Source organism: Oncorhynchus mykiss, chromosome 26, assembly GCF_057628025.1.
Source record: "Oncorhynchus mykiss isolate SJ-2025 chromosome 26, ASM5762802v1, whole genome shotgun sequence".
In the NCBI taxonomy this organism is placed as follows: domain Eukaryota; kingdom Metazoa; phylum Chordata; class Actinopteri; order Salmoniformes; family Salmonidae; genus Oncorhynchus; species Oncorhynchus mykiss.
In genome coordinates this window covers 29753010-29775209 of record NC_143047.1, presented here as the reverse complement: position 1 = coordinate 29775209, position 22200 = coordinate 29753010, and the positions used below count along the sequence as shown (strand labels likewise).

Sequence of the window (22200 nt, the reverse complement as noted above, 5' to 3'; positions counted from 1 at the left end):
AGATATTACACACCATCATTAGGAGATAAAACACACTGTCATTAGGAGATATTACACACGGTCATTAAAGGAGATATTACACACGGTCATTAAAGGAGATATTACACACTGTCATTAGGAGATATTACACACTGTTATTAGGAGATATTACACACAGTCATTAGGATATATTACACACTGTCATTAGGATATATTACACACTGTCATTAGGAGATATTACACACTGTCATTAGGAGATATTACACACTGTCATTAGGAGATATTACACTCTGTCATTAGGAGATATTACACACTGTTAATAGGAGATATTACACACTGTCATTAGGATATATTACACACTGTCATTAGGATATATTACACACTGTCATTAGGAGATATTACACTCTGTCATTAGGAGATATTACACACGGTCATTAGGAGATATTACACACTGTCATTAGGAGATATTACACACTGTTATTAGGAGATATTACACACGGTCATTAAAGGAGATATTACACACTGTCATTAGGAGATATTACACACTGTTATTAGGAGATATTACACACTGTCATTAGGATATATTACACACTGTCATTAGGATATATTACACACTGTCATTAGGAGATATTACACTCTGTCATTAGGAGATATTCCACACTATCATTAGGAGATATTACACACTGTCATTAGGATATATTACACACTGTCATTAGGAGATATTACACACTGTCATTAGGAGATATACCATGCTGTCATTAGGATATATTACACACTGTCATTAGGAGATATTACACACTGTCATTAGGAGATATACCATGCTGTCATTAGGAGATATTACACACTGTCATTAGGAGATATTACACACTGTCATTAGGAGATATTACACACTGTCATTAGGAGATATTACACTCTGTCATTAGGAGATATTACACACTGTTATTAGGAGATATTACACACGGTCATTAAAGGAGATATTACACACTGTCATTAGGAGATATTACACACTGTTATTAGGAGATATTACACACTGTCATTAGGATATATTACACACTGTCATTAGGATATATTACACACTGTCATTAGGAGATATTACACTCTGTCATTAGGAGATATTCCACACTATCATTAGGAGATATTACACACTGTCATTAGGATATATTACACACTGTCATTAGGATATATTACACACTGTCATTAGGAGATATACCATGCTGTCATTAGGATATATTACACACTGTCATTAGGAGATATTACACACTGTCATTAGGAGATATACCATGCTGTCATTAGGATATATTACACACTGTCATTAGGAGATATTACACACTGTCATTAGGAGATATACCATGCTGTCATTAGGAGATATTACACACTGTCATTAGGAGATATTACACACTGTCATTAGGAGATATTACACACTGTCATTAGGAGATATTACACTCTGTCATTAGGAGATATTACACACTGTTATTAGGAGATATTACACACGGTCATTAAAGGAGATATTACACACTGTCATTAGGAGATATTACACACTGTTATTAGGAGATATTACACACTGTCATTAGGATATATTACACACTGTCATTAGGATATATTACACACTGTCATTAGGAGATATTACACTCTGTCATTAGGAGATATTCCACACTATCATTAGGAGATATTACACACTGTCATTAGGATATATTACACACTGTCATTAGGATATATTACACACTGTCATTAGGAGATATACCATGCTGTCATTAGGATATATTACACACTGTCATTAGGAGATATTACACACTGTCATTAGGAGATATACCATGCTGTCATTAGGAGATATTACACACTGTCATTAGGAGATATTACACTCTGTCATTAGGAGATATTACACACTGTTATTAGGAGATATTACACACTGTCATTAGGATATATTACACACTGTCATTAGGATATATTACACACTGTCATTAGGAGATATTACACACTGTCATTAGGAGATATTACACTCTGTCATTAGGAAATATTACACACGGTCATTAGGAGATATTACACACTGTCATTAGGAGATATTACACACTGTTATTAGGAGATATTACACACGGTCATTAAAGGAGATATTACACACTGTCATTAGGAGATATTACACACTGTTATTAGGAGATATTACACACTGTCATTAGGATATATTACACACTGTCATTAGGATATATTACACACTGTCATTAGGAGATATTACACTCTGTCATTAGGAGATATTCCACACTATCATTAGGAGATATTACACACTGTCATTAGGATATATTACACACTGTCATTAGGAGATATTACACACTGTCATTAGGAGATATTACACACTGTCATTAGGAGATATTACACACTGTTATTAGGAGATATTACACACTGTTATTAGGAGATATTACACACTGTCATTAGGATATATTACACGCTGTCATTAGGAGATATACCATGCTGTCATTAGGAGATATTACACACTGTCATTAGGAGATATTACACACTATCATTAGGAGATATTACACACTGTCATTAGGAGATATTACACACTGTCATTAGGAGATATTACACACTGTCATTAGGAGATATACCATGCTGTCATTAGGATATATTACACACTGTCATTAGGAGATATACCATGCTGTCATTAGGAGATATTACACACTGTCATTAGGATATATTACACACTGTCATTAGGAGATATTACACACTGTTATTAGGAGATATTACACACTGTCATTAGGAGATATTACACACTGTCATTAGGAGATATTACACACTGTCATTAGGAGATATTACACACTGTCATTAGGAGATATTACACACTGTCATTAGGAGATATTACACACTGTCATTAGGAGATATTACACACTGTCATTAGGAGATATTACACACTGTCATTAGGAGATATTACACACTGTCATTAGGAGATATTACACACTGTCATTAGGAGATATTACACACTGTTATTAGGAGATATTACACACTGTCATTAGGATATATTACACACTGTCATTAGGATATAGTACACACTGTCATTAGGAGATATTACACACCGTCATTAGGAGATATTACACTCTGTCATTAGGAGATATTCCACACTGTCATTAGGAGATATTACACACTGTTATTAGGAGATATTACACACTGTAATTAGGAGATATTACACACTGTCATTAGGAGATATTACACACTGTCATTAGGAGATATACCATGCTGTCATTAGGATATATTACACACTGTCATTAGGAGATATTACACACTGTCATTAGGAGATATACCATGCTGTCATTAGGAGATATTACACACTGTCATTAGGAGATATTACACACTGTCATTAGGAGATATTACACACTGTCATTAGGATATATACCATGCTGTCATTAGGAGATATTACACACTGTCATTAGGAGATATTACACACTGTTATTAGGATATATTACACACTGTCATTAGGAGATATTACACACTATCATTAGGATATATTACACACTGTCATTAGGAGATATTACACACTGTCATTAGGAGATATTACACACTGTCATTAGGAGATATTACACACTGTCATTAGGAGATATTACACACTGTCATTAGGAGATATTACACACTATCATTAGGATATATTACACACTGTCATTAGGAGATATTACACACTGTTATTAGGAGATATTATACACTGTCATTAGGAGATATAACACACTGTTATTAGGAGATATTACACACTGTTATTAGGAGATATACCATGCTGTCATTAGGAGATATTACACACTGTTATTAGGAGATATTACACACTGTTATTAGGATATATAACACACTGTTATTAGGAGATATTACACACTGTTATTAGGAGATATAACACACTATCATTAGGATATATTACACACGGTTATTAGGAGATATTACACACTGTCATTAGGAGATATTACACACTGTCATTAGGAGATATAACACACTGTCATTAGGAGATATTACACACTGTTATTAGGAGATATACCATGCTGTCATTAGGAGATATTACACACTGTCATTAGGAGATATAACACACTGTTATTAGGAGATATTACACACTGTCATTAGGAGATATAACACACTGTTATTAGGAGATATTACACACTGTTATTAGGAGATATACCATGCTGTCATTAGGAGATATTACACACTGTTATTAGGAGATATTACACACTGTTATTAGGAGATATAACACACTGTTATTAGGAGATATTACGCACTGTTATTAGGAGATATAACACACTATCATTAGGATATATTACACACTGTTATTAGGAGATATTACACACTGTCATTAGGAGATATTACACACTGTCATTAGGAGATATAACACACTGTCATTAGGAGATATTACACACTGTTATTAGGAGATATACCATGCTGTCATTAGGAGATATTACACACTGTCATTAGGAGATATTACATTGAGGTTTATTATATGAGGAAGATTACAATGCACGTAGACTTTTTGGCAGCATTTAACAGTTAACAATTGTAATGTGAATTGATTTGAGGGAAAAAAATTGTTCAATGATAAAACTCATGATTTCTCGAGAGAAAGTTATTATATTTTCAGTACTTGCTATGAAGCTTGCGTAATTAATCTTACCTCTACTTTGTTCTCAATGTAGTCCCAAATCCCAAGGACTACAATCCTGAAGACTGTCTGTGAAAAGAGGGAGAGAAAGGATGGAAGGGGAGGAGAAAAGCCAAATACAACCTCTCCCATGATATGCAAAATATTCTCACTCTCCTCAGGTTTCAACACATCTACAACACATTCTGAAACGTCATTTGAATATGGACAAAAAAAGAGGACAAGTTACAGTCTCCATTTTTATACTGCTGCTGTGAACGTAGGCTTTCTTTGACTCAAGCCTTCCTATCTACATGGTCACAGAAAGTAACATATACAGTTGAAGTCGGAAGTTTACATACACCTTAGCCAAATATATTTAAACTCAGTTTTTCACAATTCCTGACATTTAATCCTAGTAAAAATTCCCTGTCTTAGGTCAGTTAGGATCACCACTTTATTTTAAGAATGTGAAATATCAGAATAGTAGAGCGAATTATTTTTTTCAGCTTTTATTTCTTTCATCACATTCCCAGTGGGTCAGAAGTTTACATACACTCAATTAGTATTTGGTAGAATTTCCTTTAAATTGTTTAACTTAGGTCAAACGTTTCAGGTAGCTTTCCACAAGCTTCCCACAATAAGTTGGGTGAATTTTGACCAATTCTGTAACGGTTTTCTTCTATCTCCTCCTCTGACGAGGAGGTGTAGCAAGGATCGGACCAAAATGCAGCGTGGTTGTTATTCATGGTATTTTAATGAAGAAAAACTATACATGAATAAACTAACAAAACAATAAATGTGTGAAAACCTAAACAGCCTATCTGGTGACAACAAACACAAAGACAGGAACAATCACCCATGAAACACTCAAAGAATATGGCTGCCTAAATATGGTTCCCAATCAGAGACAACGATAAACACCTGCCTCTGATTGAGAACCACTCCAGGCAGCCATAGACTTTGCTAGAGAACCCCACTAAGCCACAATCCCAATACCTACAAAAACCCCAAGACAAAACACACCACATAAATAAACCCATGTCACACCCTGGCCTGACCAAAATAATAAAGAAAACACAAAATACTAAGACCAGGGCGTGACACATTCCTCCTGACAGAGCTAGTGTAACTGAGTCAGGTTTGTAGGTCTCCCTGCTCGCACACGCTTTTTCAGTTCGGCCCACAAATGTTCTATGGGATTGAGGTCAGGGATTTGTGATGGCCACTCCAATACCTTGACTTTGTTGTCCTTAAGCCATTTTGCCACAACTTTGGAAGTATGCTCGGGGTCATTGTCCATTTGGAAGATCCATTTGCAAACAAGCTTAAACTTCCTGACTGATGTCTTGAGATGTTGCTTCAATATATCCACATCATTTTCCTTCCTCATGACGCCATCTATTTTGTGAAGTGCACCAGTCACTCCTTCAGCAAAGCACCCCCACAACATGATGCTGCCACCCCTGTGCTTCACGGTTGGGTGTTCTTTGGCTTGCAAGCTTCCCCCTTCTTCCTCCAAACATAACGATGGTCATTATGCCAAACGGTTATAATTTTGTTCAGACCAGAGGACATTTCTCCAAAAGGTACGATCTTTGTCCCCATGTGCAGTTGAAATGGCAGTTTTGGAGCAATGGCTTCTTCCTTGCTGAGCGGCCATTCAGGTTATGTCAATATAGGACTCGTTTTCCTGTCGATAAAGATACTTTTGAACCTGTTTTCCCCCGGCATCTTCACAAGGTCCTTTCGCACCAAAGTACATTCATCTCTAGGAGACAGAATGCCTCCTTCTTGAGCGGTATCATGGCTGCGTGGTCCCATGGTGTTTATACTTGCGTACTATTGTTTGTACAGATGAACGTGGTACCTTCAGGTGTTTGGAAATTGCTCCCAAGGATGAACCAGACTTGTGGATGTCTACAATTTGGCTGATTTCTTTTGATTTTCCAATGATGTCAAACAAAGAGGCACTGAGCTTGAAGGTAGGCCTTGAAATACATCCACAGGTACACCTCCAATTGAATTAAATGATGTCAATTAGCCTATCAGAAGCTTCTAAAGCCATGACATAATTTCCAAGCTGTTTAAAGGCACAGTCAACTCAGCGTATGTAAACCTCTGACCCACCGGAATTGTGATACAGTGAATTATAAGTGAAATAATCTGTCTGTAAACTATTTTGGAAAAAATGACGTGTGTAATGCACAAAGTAGATGTCCTAACCGACTTGCCAAAACTATAGTTTGTTAACTTCTTGAGTGTAGGGTGCAGGATTTTTGTTTTTGGCAAAAAAAATTGAAACTGCCTATTTCTCAGGCCCAGAAACTAGAATATGCATATAATTGTCAGATTAGGATAGAAAACACTCTAAAGTTTCCAAAACTGTCAAAATATTGTCTGTGATTATAACATAACTGATATTGCAGGCGAAAACCTGAGGAAAATCAAACCAGGAAGTGCTGTTTTTCCTGAAAGCATCCATTGGATGCCTTGCCTTCATTTAAAGGGATATCAACCAGATTCATTTTCCTATGGCTTCCTCAAGGTGTAAACAGTCTTTAGACATAGTTTCAGGCTTTTATTTTGAAAAATGAGCGAGAAAGATGACATCGCATCAGTGATAGCTGGGTGTTAGCAGAGTTTTGCTTGCGCAACAGAGTGGGGCAGCCATTGTCTTTCCCTCTCCTATTGAAAAAGCGACAGTTACGGTTGATATATTATCGATTATATATTTTAAAAAGAAGCAGAGGATTGATTATAAAAAACTTTGACATGTTTCTGTGGACATTACGGATACTATTTGGAATTGTCGTCTGCGATGTCATGACCGCTCGAGCCTGTGGATTTCTGAACATAACGTGCCAAACAAATGGAGGTATTTTGGATATAAAAATAATCTTTATGGAACAAAAGGAACATTTATTGTGTAACTGGAAGTCTCGTGAGTGCAAACATCCGAAGATCTTCAAAGGTAAGCGATTTTGTAACGGTTCTCTTGGGGTGAAGTAGAGGCGGACCAAAACGCAGCGTGATTATATTGATTCATGTTTAATAAACAAAGATAAACACTACAAAACAATAAACGTGGAAAACCAAAAACAGCCCTGTCTGGTGCAAAACACAGAGACAGGAACAATCACCCACCAACACACAGTGAAACCCAGGCTACCTAAATATGGTTCCCAATCAGAGACAACTAATGACACCTGCCTCTGATTGAGAACCAAACTAGGCCGAAACATAGAAATACCCCAAAACATAGAAAAACAAACATAGACTGCCCACCCAACTCACGCCCTGATCATACTAAATAAATACAAAACAAAGGAAATAAAGGTCAGAACGTGACAGATTTAATCTATTGCTTTTCTGACCTTCATGACCAATCTACTTGGCTGCTAGTGTTTGTAATATTTTGTCTACTGAGAGAGATGTTCTTACATAAATGCTTGTTATGCTTTCGCCGAAAAGCTGTATTGAAATCTGACACGCCAGGTGGATTAACAACGAGCTAAACTGTGTTTTGCTATATTGCACTTGTGATTTCATGAAAATTAAAAATTTGTAGTAATTTAATTTGAATTTGGCGCACTGCAATTCAGCGGGTGTTGATGAAAATGATCCCGCTAAAGGGATGGGTGCAAAATGTGTGGAGTGGTTGAAAACGTGTTTTAATGACTCCAACCTAAGTGTATGTAAACTTCCCACTTCAACTGTATCTTTGAAGGGTACTTTTTACAAGTCTTTCGATCAATTAGAATGTGGGAAAGGATATTGATCCTGAACACTGTACAATGGCCCTCCTAATTGTCTGATCTTACCTGATCCATTACATACATCTACTGTATGTACAGTAACACACACTAGTGTTGGGTTGGGGGGTTCCTTTATTTTGAAAAGGAGGATGATAGAGTTACATTCTAATCTGGGTTGGGAGGGTGCTTTATTTTGAAAAGGAGGATGATAGAGTTACATTCTAATCAGGGTTGGGAGGGTCCTTTATTTTGAAAAGGAGGATGATAGAGATACATTCTAATCAGGGTTGGGAGGGTCCTTTTTTTTGAAAAGGAGGATGATAGAGATACATTCTAATCAGGGTTGGGAGGGTCCTTTTTTTTGAAAAGGAGGTTGATAGAGTTACATTCTAATCAGGGTTGGGAGGGTCCTTTATTTTGAAAAGGAGGATGTTAGAGTTACAATCTAATCATGATGGGTGACAATGGGCCATTCCCATCTGACACCTTTCATCTATAGTGTCAGGGAGTGTTATAAGGTGTTGGGTGGATCATATGACTGTAACCCAAGCCCTAAACTTGTTAACCTCCTCTTGAATTATTACTTAACCCTGTGTGTGTGTGTGTGTGTGTGTGTGTGTGTGTGTGTGTGTGTGTGTGTGTGTGTGTGTGTGTGTGTATGTGTGTGTGTGTGTGTGTATGTGTGTGTGTGTGTGTGTGTGTGTGTGTGTGTGTGTGTGTGTGTGTGTGTGTGTGTGTGTGTGTGTATGTATGTGTGTGTGTATGTGGGTGTGTGTGTGTGTGGTGTGTGTGTGTGTGTGTGTGTGTGTGTGTGTGTGTGTGTGTGTGTGTGTGTGTGTGTGTGTGTGTGTGTGTGTATGTGTGTGTGTCTGTGTGTGTGTGTGTGTGTGTGTGTGTGTGTGTGTGTGTGTGTGTGTGTGTGTGTGTGTGTGTGTGTGTGTGTGTGTGTGTGTGTGTGTATGTGTGTGTGTGTGTGTTTGTGTGTGTGTGTGTGTGTGTGTGTATGTGTGTGTGTGTGTGTGTATGTGTGTGTGTGTGTGTCATTACCTCAGTGAAGAAGAGTGAAAGGATGGCAAGGCTGATCCAATGGATGACGCTGGCAAATTGAATAGCATTGGCAACTGGAATAAATAACAAAAGAGAAAAATATGGATATTAAAGGACGATTCCACTTTTACTGCTTGTCTTAATGGAATCAAGAGCAACACTACCATGTCCTGTGAATGTCTACATCTGTCCAGCCATATTTCTTTTTTCTCAAAATCTGGCAGAAGAATGGTGCATTGACATTACATCATGCCTTTTACCACTATTCCTCATTTCCATCTAACAGTGTTGTGAATGCTCCCGCTCTACTTCTCCTTCCCCATCCATCAGTCCATCAGCCCATTTATCCCTCCCTTTATCTCCCTGTATCCCCCCATCTCCCCCATCCTCCTCCCCTTCTTCCTACTCCCTCCATGTGTCTTCCAGAGCTGGCAACAGGACAGCCAGGACAGTCGGAGTCTATGGTAATGCATCTGTGACTGGTGTCCTGTCGTGTCCAGAGCAGAGAGAGGATCATCTGTCAATACAGACCTGTCTCTTGAGGTGCGTCTCAAACTGTGTCCTATTCCCTGTATAGTGCACTTCTTTTGATCAGGGTACAAAGGGTTCTGGTCAAAAGTAGTGCAGTATATAGGGGATGGGATACCATTCGGTACGTAACCTTGGCTTACAGTCCGTAATGTAATGCGATGATGCCCAGACAGTCAGTGCTGTTGAGTAGAGACCAGTTCATAGACTCATTTACTATCCCGGTTGGCAATGCTGTTTCTCTCTCATATGGGCCTTTTAGTCGCCGTAGTTTCCTCTCATTGGTAAGAAATGTAATCATGTTTATAAAACAGGTTGGAACGCATGTTAATGCAGCATCATGATAATTGTCTCTATGGGCTGTAATCCCAAAACATGCGTCACAGAATCAAGGAAGCACAGGACTACCCAAGTCTAACTTTCTACAGTCACTAGAACACAGTGTATAAGGATCCTCCTTTACTGTCAATGGGAAAGATAGTTACATTGTAGATGCTTGGTGTCTATGAGGAGTTCCAGGGTCAAGAAGACCACCACCAGGATGACCAGGGCCACCAGGAAACAGTTGAAGCCTGCACTGAGCAGACACACCTGCCACAGGGCTACCCTCCGCCCACAGCACGGCTTCAACCAGTTAGACCTGGAGAGAAGGAGAGAGGAGAAAGGAGGAGAGAGGGATAGAGGAGAGAGGAGGAGAGAGGGATAGAGGAGAGAGGAGGAGGAGAGGGGAGGAGGAGAGGGGTAGAGGAGAGGGGAGGAGGAGAGAGGGGTAGAGGAGAGAGGAGGAGGATAGAGGGATAGAGGAGAGGAGGAGGAGAGAGGGATAGAGGAGAGAAGAGGAGGAGAAAGGGATAGAGGAGAGGGGAGGAGGAGAGAGGGATAGAGGAGGAGGAGAGAGGGAGAGAGGATAGAGGAGGAGAGGAGAGAGGAGAAAGGAGGAGAGAGGGATAGAGGAGAGAGGAGGAGGAGAGAGGGATAGAGGAGAGAGGAGGAGGAGAGAGGGATAGAGGAGAGAGGAGGAGGAGAGAGGGATAGAGTAGAGAGGAGGAGGAGAGGAATAGAGGAGAGAGGAGGAGGAGAGAGGGATAGAGGAGGAGGAGGAGAGAGGGTTAGAGGAGAGAGGAGGAGGAGAGAGGGATAGAGAGAGGAGGGGGAGAGAGAGGGATAGAGGAGAGAGGAGGAGGAGAGAGGGATAGAGGGGGAGGAGAGAGGGATAGAGGAGAGAGGAGGAGGAGAGAGGGATAGAGGAGGAAGAGAGACGGATAGAGAGAGGAGGAGGAGAGAGGGATAGAGGAGAGATGAGGAGGAGGAGAGAGGGATAGAGGAGAGAGGAGGAGGAGAGAGGGATAGAGAGAGGATGAGGAGAGAGGGATAGAGGAGAGAGGAGGAGGAGGAGAGAGGGATAGAGGAGAGAGGAGGAGGAGAGAGGGATAGAGAGAGGAGGAGGAGAGAGGGATAGAGAGAGGAGGAGGAGAGAGGGATAGATGAGAGAGGAGGAGGAGAGAGGGATAGAGGAGAGAGGAGGAGGAGAGAGGGATAGAGGAGGAGGAGAGAGGCATAGAGGAGGAGGAGAGAGGGATAGAGAGAGGAGGAGTAGAGAGGGATAGAGGAGAGAGGAGGAGGAGGAGAGAGAGGGATAGAGGAGAGAGGAGGAGGAGGAGGAGAGAGGGATAGAGGAGAGAGGAGGAGGAGAGAGGGATAGAGGAGGAGGAGAGAGGGATAGAGAGAGGATGAGGAGAGAGGGATAGAGGAGAGAGGAGGAGGAGGAGAGAGGGATAGAGGAGAGAGGAGGAGGAGAGAGGGATAGAGAGAGGAGGAGGAGAGAGGGAAAGGAGAGAGGAGGAGGAGAGAGGGATAGAGGAGGAGGAGGAGAGAGGGATAGAGAGAGGAGGAGGAGAGAGGGATAGAGGAGAGAGGAGACGGAGAGAGGGATAGAGGAGAGAGGAGGAGGAGGAGAGAGGGATAGAGGAGAGAGGAGGAGGAGAGAGGGATAGAGGAGGAGGAGAGAGGGATAGAGAGAGGAGGAGGAGAGAGAGGGATAGAGGAGAGAGGAGGAGGAGAGAGGGATAGAGGAGGAGGAGAGAGGGATAGAGGAGAGAGGAGAGAGGAGGAGGAGAGAGGGATAGAGGAGGAGGAGAGAGGGATAGAGGAGAGATGAGGAGGAGGAGAGAGGGATAGAGGAGAGAGGAGGAGGAGAGAGGGATAGAGGAGGAGGAGAGAGGGATAGAGAGAGGATGCGGAGAGAGGGATAGAGGAGAGAGGAGGAGGAGAGCGGGATAGAGAGAGGAGGAGGAGAGAGGGATAGAGAGAGGAGGAGGAGAGAGGGAGAGAGGAGAGAGGAGGAGGAGAGAGGGATAGAGGAGAGAGGAGGAGGAGAGAGGGATAGAGGAGGAGGAGAGAGGGATAGAGAGAGGAGGAGTAGAGAGGGATAGAGGAGAGAGGAGGAGGAGGAGAGAGAGGGATAGAGGAGAGAGGAGGAGGAGGAGGAGAGAGGGATAGAGGAGAGAGGAGGAGGAGAGAGGGATAGAGGAGGAGGAGAGAGGGATAGAGAGAGGATGAGGAGAGAGGAATAGAGGAGAGAGGAGGAGGAGGAGAGAGGGATAGAGGAGAGAGGCGGAGGAGAGAGGGATAGAGAGAGGAGGAGGAGAGAGGGATAGGAGAGAGGAGGAGGAGAGAGGGATAGAGGAGAGAGGAGGAGGAGAGAAGGATAGAGGAGGAGGAGAGGAGAGGAGGAGGAGAGAGGGATAGAGGAGGAGAGAGGGATAGAGAGAGGAGGAGGAGAGAGGGATAGAGGAGAGAGGAGGAGGAGAGAGGGATAGAGGAGGAGAGGAGGAGGAGAGAGGGATAGAGGAGGAGGAGAGAGGGATAGAGGAGGAGGAGAGAGGGATAGAGGAGGAGAGGAGGAGGAGAGAGGGATAGAGGAGAGAGGAGGAGGAGAGAGGGATAGAGGAGGAGGAGAGGAGGAGGAGAGAGGGATAGAGGAGAGAGGAGGAGGAGAGGAGGAGGAGAGAGGGGTAGAGGAAAGAGGAGGAGGAGAGAGGGATAGAGGAGAGAGGAGGAGGAGAGGAGGAGGAGAGAGGGATAGAGAAGAGAGGGATAGAGGAGAGAGGGACTAGAGAGTCAGTGTTAGTACACCAAAGACAGGGAGAAAGTACTTGTTTACAGACACAGGTTTGTATTCACCATTTAATTCTTTCAAAGATCTTACTGTACCAACCGACTGTATGCTGACTGATGTTCCTTCTGTTTGCCAGCAGGGGGTGCTATTTAACACATATAACCGCATCAATGCAATGTAGTGAACCAGTTTCTAAACCCAACCTGGGTTTGTTGGGCCGGGGCAGTGGAGGCGGAAGAGTGTGAACAGAACAGAGGCTGCATTAAGACAGAAAGACACTGAGGCTCTTTGAGTTGGTGACTTGTCTCTCAGGCATATCAGTGAGAGGATTAGTAAAGCAACTCTATTCAGAGGGCAATGAAGGGGTTGACTATATATTAGAAGACTCCATACAACAGTAACACATTTCAAGTTAATGAAAGAAAACACATGGATAAAATCTTATACAGAGCTCTTTCCCAGACCCACTGTTCTCTCCCTCTATTAGCAGTGGGAGACAGACAGGAGAAACGATGCCAGAGCTCCAGCCAGAATGGAAACTTGGCTCGTCCTCTTCTACACCTTTCACTGCTCCCCATGCACTGGGCCTGGCATACAGTGAGCTTGGCTAATCACACCACTTCTGTGATCATGTCTTCATTCCCTAGCATGGTGCTAATTAGAGCTAAAACAATCAGTGGCAGTGGGCAGAATCAGTGGCAGTGGGCAGAATCAGTGGCAGTGGGCAGAATAAGTGGCAGAGGACAGAATCAGTGGCAGTGGACAGAATCAGTGGCAGTGGGCAGAATAAGTGGCAGTGGGCAAAATCAGTGGCAGAGGACAGAATCAGTGGCAGTGGACAGAATCAGTGGCAGAGGGCAGAATCAGTGGCAGTGGGCAGAATCAGTGATGGTGGACAGAATCAGTGGCAGAGGGCAGAATCAGTGGCAGTGGACAGAATCAGTGGCAGAGGACAGAATCAGTGGCGGTGGGCAGAATCAGTGGCAGTGGGCAGAATCACTGGCAGTGGGCAGAATCAGTGGCAGAGGGCAGAATCAGTGGCAGTGGGCAGAATCAGTGACGGTGGACAGAATCAGTGGCAGTGGGCAGAATCAGTGGCAGTGGGCAGAATCAGTGGCAGAGGACAGAATCAGTGGCAGTGGACAGAATCAGTGGCAGAGGGCAGAATCAGTGGCAGTGGGCAGAATCAGTGATGGTGGACAGAATCAGTGGCAGAGGGCAGAATCAGTGGCAGTGGACAGAATCAGTGGCAGAGGACAGAATCAGTGGCAGTGGGCAGAATCAGTGACGGTGGACAGAATCAGTGGCAGTGGGCAGAATCAGTGGCAGAGGGCAGAATCAGTGGCAGTGGGCAGAATCAGTGGCAGTGGGCAGAATCAGTGGCAGAGGGCAGAATCAGTGACGGTGGACAGATTCAGTGGCAGTGGGCAGAATCAGTGGCAGAGGGCAGAATCAGTGACGGTGGACAGAATCAGTGGCAGTGGGCAGAATCAGTGGCAGTGGGCAGGATCAGTGGCAGTGGGCAGAATCAGTGGCAGAGGACAGAATCAGTAGCAGTGGACAGAATCAGTGGCAGTGGGCAGAATCAGTGGCAGTGGGCAGAATCAGTGGCAGAGGACAGAATCAGTGGCAGTGGACAGAATCAGTGGCGGTGGGCAGAATCAGTGGCAGTGGGCAGAATCAGTGACGGTGGACAGAATCAGTGGCAGTGGGCAGAATCAGTGGCAGAGGGCAGAATCAGTGGCAGTGGGCAGAATCAGTGGCAGTGGGCAGAATCAGTGGCAGAGGGCAGAATCAGTGACGGTGGACAGAATCAGTGGCAGTGGGCAGAATCAGTGGCAGAGGGCAGAATCAGTGACGGTGGACAGAATCAGTGGCAGAGGGCAGAATCAGTGGCAGAGGGCAGAATCAGTGACGGTGGAAAGAATCAGTGGCAGAGGGCAGAATCAGTGACGCTGGACAGAATCAGTGGCAGAGGGCAGAATCAGTGGCAGTGGGCAGAATCAGTGGCAGAGGGCAGAATCAGTGACGGTGGACAGAGTCAGTGACGGTGGACAGAATCTGTGGCAGAGGGCAGAATCAGTGACGGTGGACAGAATCAGTGACGGTGGACAGAATCAGTGACGGTGGGCAGAATCAGTGGCAGAGGGCAGAATCAGTGACGGTGGACAGAATCAGTGACGGTGGACAGAATCAGTGGCGGTGGACAGAATCAGTGGCAGAGGGCAGAATCAGTGGCAGAGGGCAGAATCAGTGACGGTGGACAGAATCAGTGGCAGAGGGCAGAATCAGTGGCAGAGGGCAGAATCAGTGACGGTGGACAGAATCAGTGGCAGAGGGCAGGATCAGTGACGGTGGACAGAATCAGTGGCAGAGGGCAGAATCAGTGGCAGTGGGCAGAATCAGTGGCGGAGGGCAGAATCAGTGACGGTGGACAGAATCAGTGACGGTGGACAGAATCAGTGGCAGAGGGCAGAATCAGTGACGGTGGACAGAATCAGTGACGGTGGACAGAATCAGTGGCAGAGGGCAGAATCAGTGACGGTGGACAGAATCAGTGACGGTGGACAGAATCAGTGGCAGTGGGCAGAATCAGTGACGGTGGACAGAATCAGTGACGGTGGACAGAATCAGTGGCAGAGGGCAGAATCAGTGACGGTGGACAGAATCAGTGACGGTGGACAGAATCAGTGACGGTGGACAGAATCAGTGGCAGAGGGCAGAATCAGTGACGGTGAACAGAATCAGTGACGGTGGACAGAATCAGTGGCAGTGGGCAGAATCAGTGACGGTGGGCAGAATCAGTGGCAGTGGGCAGAATCAGTGGCAGAGGGCAGAATCAGTGACGGTGGACAGAATCAGTGACGGTGGACAGAATCAGTGGCAGTGGACAGAATCAGTGACGGTGGACAGAATCAGTGGCAGTGGGCAGAATCAGTGGCAGTGGGCAGAATCAGTGGCAGTGGGCAGAATCAGTGGCAGAGGACAGAATCAGTGGCAGTGGACAGAATCAGTGGCAGTGGGCAGAATCAGTGGCAGTGGGCAGAATCAGTGGCAGAGGACAGAATCAGTGGCAGTGGACAGAATCAGTGGCAGAGGGCAGAATCAGTGGCAGTGGGCAGAATCAGTGACGGTGGACAGAATCAGTGGCAGAGGGCAGAATCAGTGGCAGTGGACAGAATCAGTGGCAGAGGGCAGAATCAGTGACGGTGGACAGAATCAGTGGCAGAGGGCAGAATCAGTGGCAGAGGGCAGAATCAGTGACGGTGGACAGAATCAGTGGCAGTGGGCAGAATCAGTGACGGTGGACAGAATCAGTGGCAGAGGGCAGAATCAGTGACGGTGGACAGAATCAGTGGCAGTGGGCAGAATCAGTGGCAGAGGGCAGAATCAGTGGCAGTGGGCAGAATCAGTGGCAGTGGGCAGAATCAGTGACGGTGGACAGAATCAGTGGCAGTGGGCAGAATCAGTGGCAGTGGGCAGAATCAGTGGCAGTGGGCAGAATCAGTGGCAGTGGGCAGAATCAGTGACGGTGGACAGAATCAGTGGCAGTGGGCAGAATCAGTGGCAGTGGGCAGAATCAGTGACGGTGGACAGAATCAGTGGCAGTGGGCAGAATCAGTGGCAGTGGGCAGAATCAGTGGCAGTGGGCAGAATCAGTGGCAGTGGGCAGAATCAGTGACGGTGGACAGAATCAGTGGCAGTGGGCAGAATCAGTGGCAGTGGGCAGAATCAGTGACGGTGGACAGAATCAGTGACGGTGGACAGAATCAGTGGCAGAGGGCAGAATCAGTGGCAGAGGGCAGAATCAGTGGCGGTGGAATGGAATAAAGCTGTATTTATTATCAGGGTTGGTGTCGATTCCATTTCAATCCAGTCAAGAAGTAAACTGAAATTCTAATTATTTTATTTCCTGAATTTACTGATATTCATTGACATGGAATTGACCCCAAATCAGATTTTTATACAGTCAGGCAGGAGTTGTGTAGAGTGACCATTGGACTGTTACTGATAGGACCAAGGCACGGGCAGGGAGCAGAGCAGAAAAGAGAAGTCCTGGAGGATTTGGGCATGTGGCTATCAGGGTATTCCCCCTCACACACACATATATTCCCAGGGTAGAGATGCTTGTATGTATCACATCCTCAGTTGAGGGCAACTGCTGCTGTTGTTGAGTCATTAGTAGGGAATGAGGCTTGGTTGGAATGACTTTAGATGTTTAAATGGGGCCATTTAGTCTAAATGTTAAGCGACATGTGGATATGAATATGCAAGTGATACTGTATGAGCCTCATAATATTATGTAGGAATTGTTACATGAACTGTGTCTTACTTACTCATGCAAACGAGGACGATACACCATTTGGGTGTGTGTGTGCTTATAGGATGTGCCCAATTATACCACAGTGAGTGACAAACAGGCATCCTCTCTGAGGGATTCATATTTGTCTTCTCCATTCATTCAGACTTCACCCTGAGTAGGCTAACACGAGGCAATGAGCAAAGGACTCTTACAGCAGCTGCTGAACAGTTCCCCTCACCTCCTTCTGCTCCTCTCAGTCTCTCTCTCTCTCTCTCTCTCTCTCTCTCTCGCTCTCTCTCTCTATGTGGTAGGTACACTTGGCACTGGCAAAGCCACAAGCCCGTAAACAATGCTAGGCTAATCTAATAGAGCCATAATCACGCTGTTAGCAATCATCTTTCTGGCGCTCGGTGAGGTTCGGTGGGGCTGGAGTGTGTATGGTGGTCCAGATGGTGTTGACTCTGCTCTCTCTCTCTCTCAGTGGCCGTGTCTCAGCCAGACTCACAGGATGCAGTTACCACCATGCCAGCCTGGGCCTGGACACCTCATCTCCTCATCCCCTCATTTCCTATCTCATCTCCACAACGGAGAGGGGACAGACAGCAGGGTGGAGTCATATGCTAGAGCTCATTTTAGAAAACTGCCATAGATTTAACAGATCTGCTCAGATTTGTACATGTTTGTTGTCATTTGGCAGTTACTCTTGTCCAAAGCAACTTACAGGAGCGATTAGAGTTAAGTGCCTTGCTCAAGGGCACATACAGATTGTTCACCTAGCCGGCTCGATAAGCGATAGGCTACCTGCCGCAGATCAGCTGTTAGGAGAATAGTAATACCTTGGAAATGAAAGAATAAAGTGTACACAAAGTCTTCTGATGTCTTCAGTGTTCAGTGTCTATAAACGCCTTACTCAAGACCCTGCTGGTGATACATAATGAGACATCTCCAACCACCCCACCTGACAGCATACACTATGTTACCATCCATGCTTTCTTAGAACAAACTCCAGCTGCTAGGCCTCAATCCCTGTTTTACCCTCCAAACATGGCCATGCTAAAAACCATGAGACCCATGCAGCTTTTAGACTGTAACACCAGTGTTAAACTAATGTATACACCCTTATCTTATACTAGGTCAATTGTGGTTCCATAGCTAGGGCTGACAGTGGGGACTTGAAGAGCAGAATCAACAACCTCTGCAGAATCAAAACAGTTGATTTGTGAGAAGGTGTTAAAAGTTCACAGTTAGCCATTGTTATGTAAATGCCAGCTGAAAAGTACCACTGGCCTGGCTTTGGCCCCAAGTGAGAGCAGGTTTGCCGGATCCATGACCCAGTGAGACCCGGGTTCTGACCCGCGTAGATGGAAACAGAAAAGTCTGAGTATTTTGGGTAAAACACTGGGCTTAATCCTGTATGGAAATGAACCACTAAGACAGTGGTTCCCAACTCCAGTTCTCGAGTACCTCCAACTAGTAGACATTTTTATTGGAGCCCCGGACAAGCAAACCTCCATCCATTCTACTGTTCTATCTGTCACAGGGATATAGAAGAAAGACAATGTCACTAGTCATCTCAGTGAAGTATATACGAACAAAAGAACATTAAGGAATGGAGACGATTTTAATATATAATAGGAGGTGTCAGAGGAAAGCCCATAAAATTGTCAGAGACTCCAGTCACCCAAGTCACAGACTGTTTTCTCTGCTACCACACGGCAAGCAGTACCAGAGCGCCAAGTCTAGGACCAAAAGGCTCCTCAACAGCTTCTACCCCCAAGCCATAAGAATGCTGAACAATTAATAAAATCGTCATGGGACAATTTACATTGACCCCCCCACCCACCCTTTTGTACACTGCTGCTACTTGTGCATAGTCACTTCACCCCTACCTACATGTACAAATTACCTCTAACTTGTACCCCCGCACACTGACTCTGTACTGGTGCCCCCTGTATATAACCTCATTGTTATTCTTATTGTGCTACTTTTTTTATGTTTGTCTACTTGGTAAATATTTTCTTAACTCTTCTTGAACTGCACTGTTGGTTAAGGGTTTGTCAGTAAGCATTTCATGGTAAGGTCTATACTTGTTGTATTCAGCGCATGTCACAAATAAAGTTTGATTTGATTAGATTTTTCCCATCAAAAAGGCTCCAGCTGTGAAAGGCATGTATTGTCTTTAGTTCATGGATATAGACCTACACAACATTGTGTAACATTTGACTTTCTAACATCTGGTGGTGACCTTACTTGACAGTTGAAGGGGTTGCATTGATTTACTTTGGGACAATTCTCTGCAGTTATATTCTACATTAAAATCCATCTCAGGAACGCATTATTTCATAGTTCATTTATACTGCCCTCCGCAGAGAGGGTAAAATATGGTCATTTCTCCCAAACAATAAAAAGCCTTGAGTAGGAGTTGTAAAACAAGGTATTAAAGATAAATTACTCTGTTCACAAGCTGAATGTGCTGAAAAACACTACAGGGCCTCATTACTAAAGGAGAAATGGTACTTTAAAAGAACTGTAAAAACTGCATAAGAGTAACAACATGTAACTGCCAAAATAAAGGAAACACCAACATAGCGTCTTAATAGGGTGTTAGGCCACCACGAGCCAGAACAGCTTCAATGCACCTTAGCAGAGATTCTACAAGTGTCTGGAAACACTATTGGAAGGATGTGACACCATTCGTCCACAAGAAATTCCATAATTTTGTGTGTTTTTTTATGATTGTGGAAAACGCTGTCTCAGGCGCCACTCCAGAATCTCCCATACAGTAAGTGTTCAATTGGGTTGAGATCTGGTGACTGAGACGGCCATGGCATATCGTTACATCGTTTTCATGCTCATCAAACCATTCAGCTATCAAACCATTCAGTTACTAAACCATTCAGTGACCACTCGTGCCCTGTGGATGGGGCCATTGTCATCCTATCGGGGCATAGCCATGGTAGCCAAAACATTGTCCTGCCCAGCATTCTTATACATGACCTAAAACATGATGGGCTGTTAACTACTTAATTAACTCAGGAAACACACCTGTGTGGAAGCACCTGCTTTCAATATACGTTGTATCCCACATTTACTCAAGTGTTTCCATTATTTTGGCAGTTACCTGTACTTTACAATTACTTGTCCCTTAAAAGACAATAATGGCTGAATTCCTGGCCAAGAACTGGACTAAAAATCACTTTGAATAAAGATTCTACATTGAACATGCTTTTCAGTCCAGGAGTAGGCACGTTCTTTAGAAAGTCAGCCCTGTATGTTTTTGCAAACAGTAGGTCAACAGACAATAAAGACATCAGGGGCTTGATTCAATCCATATAGAGGAAGTTTAACCCTATAGCCCGATTCAATTTGAAAGGTCATTTCTGATTGAGCGGACCTATGCAGCGGTTACTGGGAATGCCTTTAAATTTCAATCGCGCTATAGCACTGAACTTCTGCGATACGGATTGAATCGAGCCCTCTTCACTCATCCACTCAAGGAAAGACCAACACCAGACTATGTCACAGACGAGGGCCTGCAGAAAGGGGTTCATCATGGACATGACATCACATAGGCTACACTCTGAGGAGTCAACAAAACAATGACACACCAGACAGCCTAAATATGGACAGCACTTATGTCCTTAACTCATGTCTGGACATGGATGTCCCAAAGGAACACACTCTGACACTCTGACACCCTTTCTCTTTTATGCATTATTCCTGTGTCTCTCTCTCTCTCTCTATCTCTCTCTCTCTCCCTCTCCCTCTCTCTCTCTCTCTCTCTCTCTCTCTCGCTCTCTCTGTCTCTCTCTCTCTATCTCTCTCTCTCTCCCTCTCCCTCTCTCTCTCTCTCTCTCTCTCTCTCGCTCTCTCTGTCTCTCTCTCTCTCGCTCTCTCTCTCTCTCTAATTCTTCCTGTCTTTCATGCAATCTCCCTCTATTTATTTCTATGGTGCTCTCTTCCTGTCTCTCTCTGTCTCTGTTGCTCTCTCCATCTCTCTCCCTCTTCACACGTCTGCTTAGGACAGGTTGATAACGGCATCAGTGGAGCCCTGGTGGGGGAGATTGAGCCGTGCTGGACAGGGAAACAGAGGAGGTAGATTAAATCATGCTATCAATATGACCGAGCGGAGCGGGCAAGGAGTGTGGGGCTAAACACAGCAATCAGCCAACATCCCTCCCTCAGAGTGCAGACGGTCCATGATAAAAGACTGCAACTCCTACACACACTGACTGACTGCAGTAGATGATATGCCACCTCTTTCTCTCTGATCTCTTATTTTCCTTCATCAGGGCTCGGATTAGAACAGTCCTTATCAGCCAATCACAGATGATTTGTATAACACAGACTATTTGCTCAAGGATCACAGCAACATCAGGGGGAACAGGAGGATTGAGCTGCCTTCATTTCCCTTTCCTCCCTTCCTTCCCTTGAAACACATTATCAGGACGTGACCTTTTAGATCATTCCAGGAAATATAGACCTACTCACTGGCTCCTGAGTGACTAGAGAGAGAGAGAGAGGGAGAGGACAATTGAGGACCAACTCAGAAGTATTGAGGTATTCTTAAGGTATTGTATTGTATTGACTGGAAGTCTTTCACTGAACTGAACTTCTTGAGGTATTGTATTGACTGGACGCCATTCTCTGAATTATATTATGGCATTCAAATTCATAAACAATCCTTCAGCTAGCACAAATCTCATTGCTGCTGTGGCGCGGAGCAGGCCCCTTTGATAATGTATAGAGTCCATCTTCTGACTAACTGAAGCTTAAGATCATTACTAAACTAAGGACCCTGGGATTAAACACCTCCTTCTGCAACTGGATCCTGGACTTCCTAACAGGCCACCCCCAGGTGGTGAGGGTAGCAAAAAAC

General features: G+C 44.2%; 1 protein-coding gene across 1 annotated transcript in view; it reads right to left on the bottom strand.

The window, feature by feature from the left end:
• Positions 1–22200, bottom strand: part of LOC110526636 (transmembrane protein 266-like) — a 113104-nt gene that overhangs the window by 52887 nt on the left and 38017 nt on the right. The window contains exons 4-6 of the mRNA XM_090222653.1: positions 10386–10540; positions 9373–9446; positions 4601–4657 (exon numbers count right to left, since the gene is read on the bottom strand). Coding sequence (XP_090078779.1) covers positions 4601–4657; positions 9373–9446; positions 10386–10540 — 286 coding nt within the window. The remainder of the gene's footprint in view (positions 1–4600; positions 4658–9372; positions 9447–10385; positions 10541–22200) is intronic.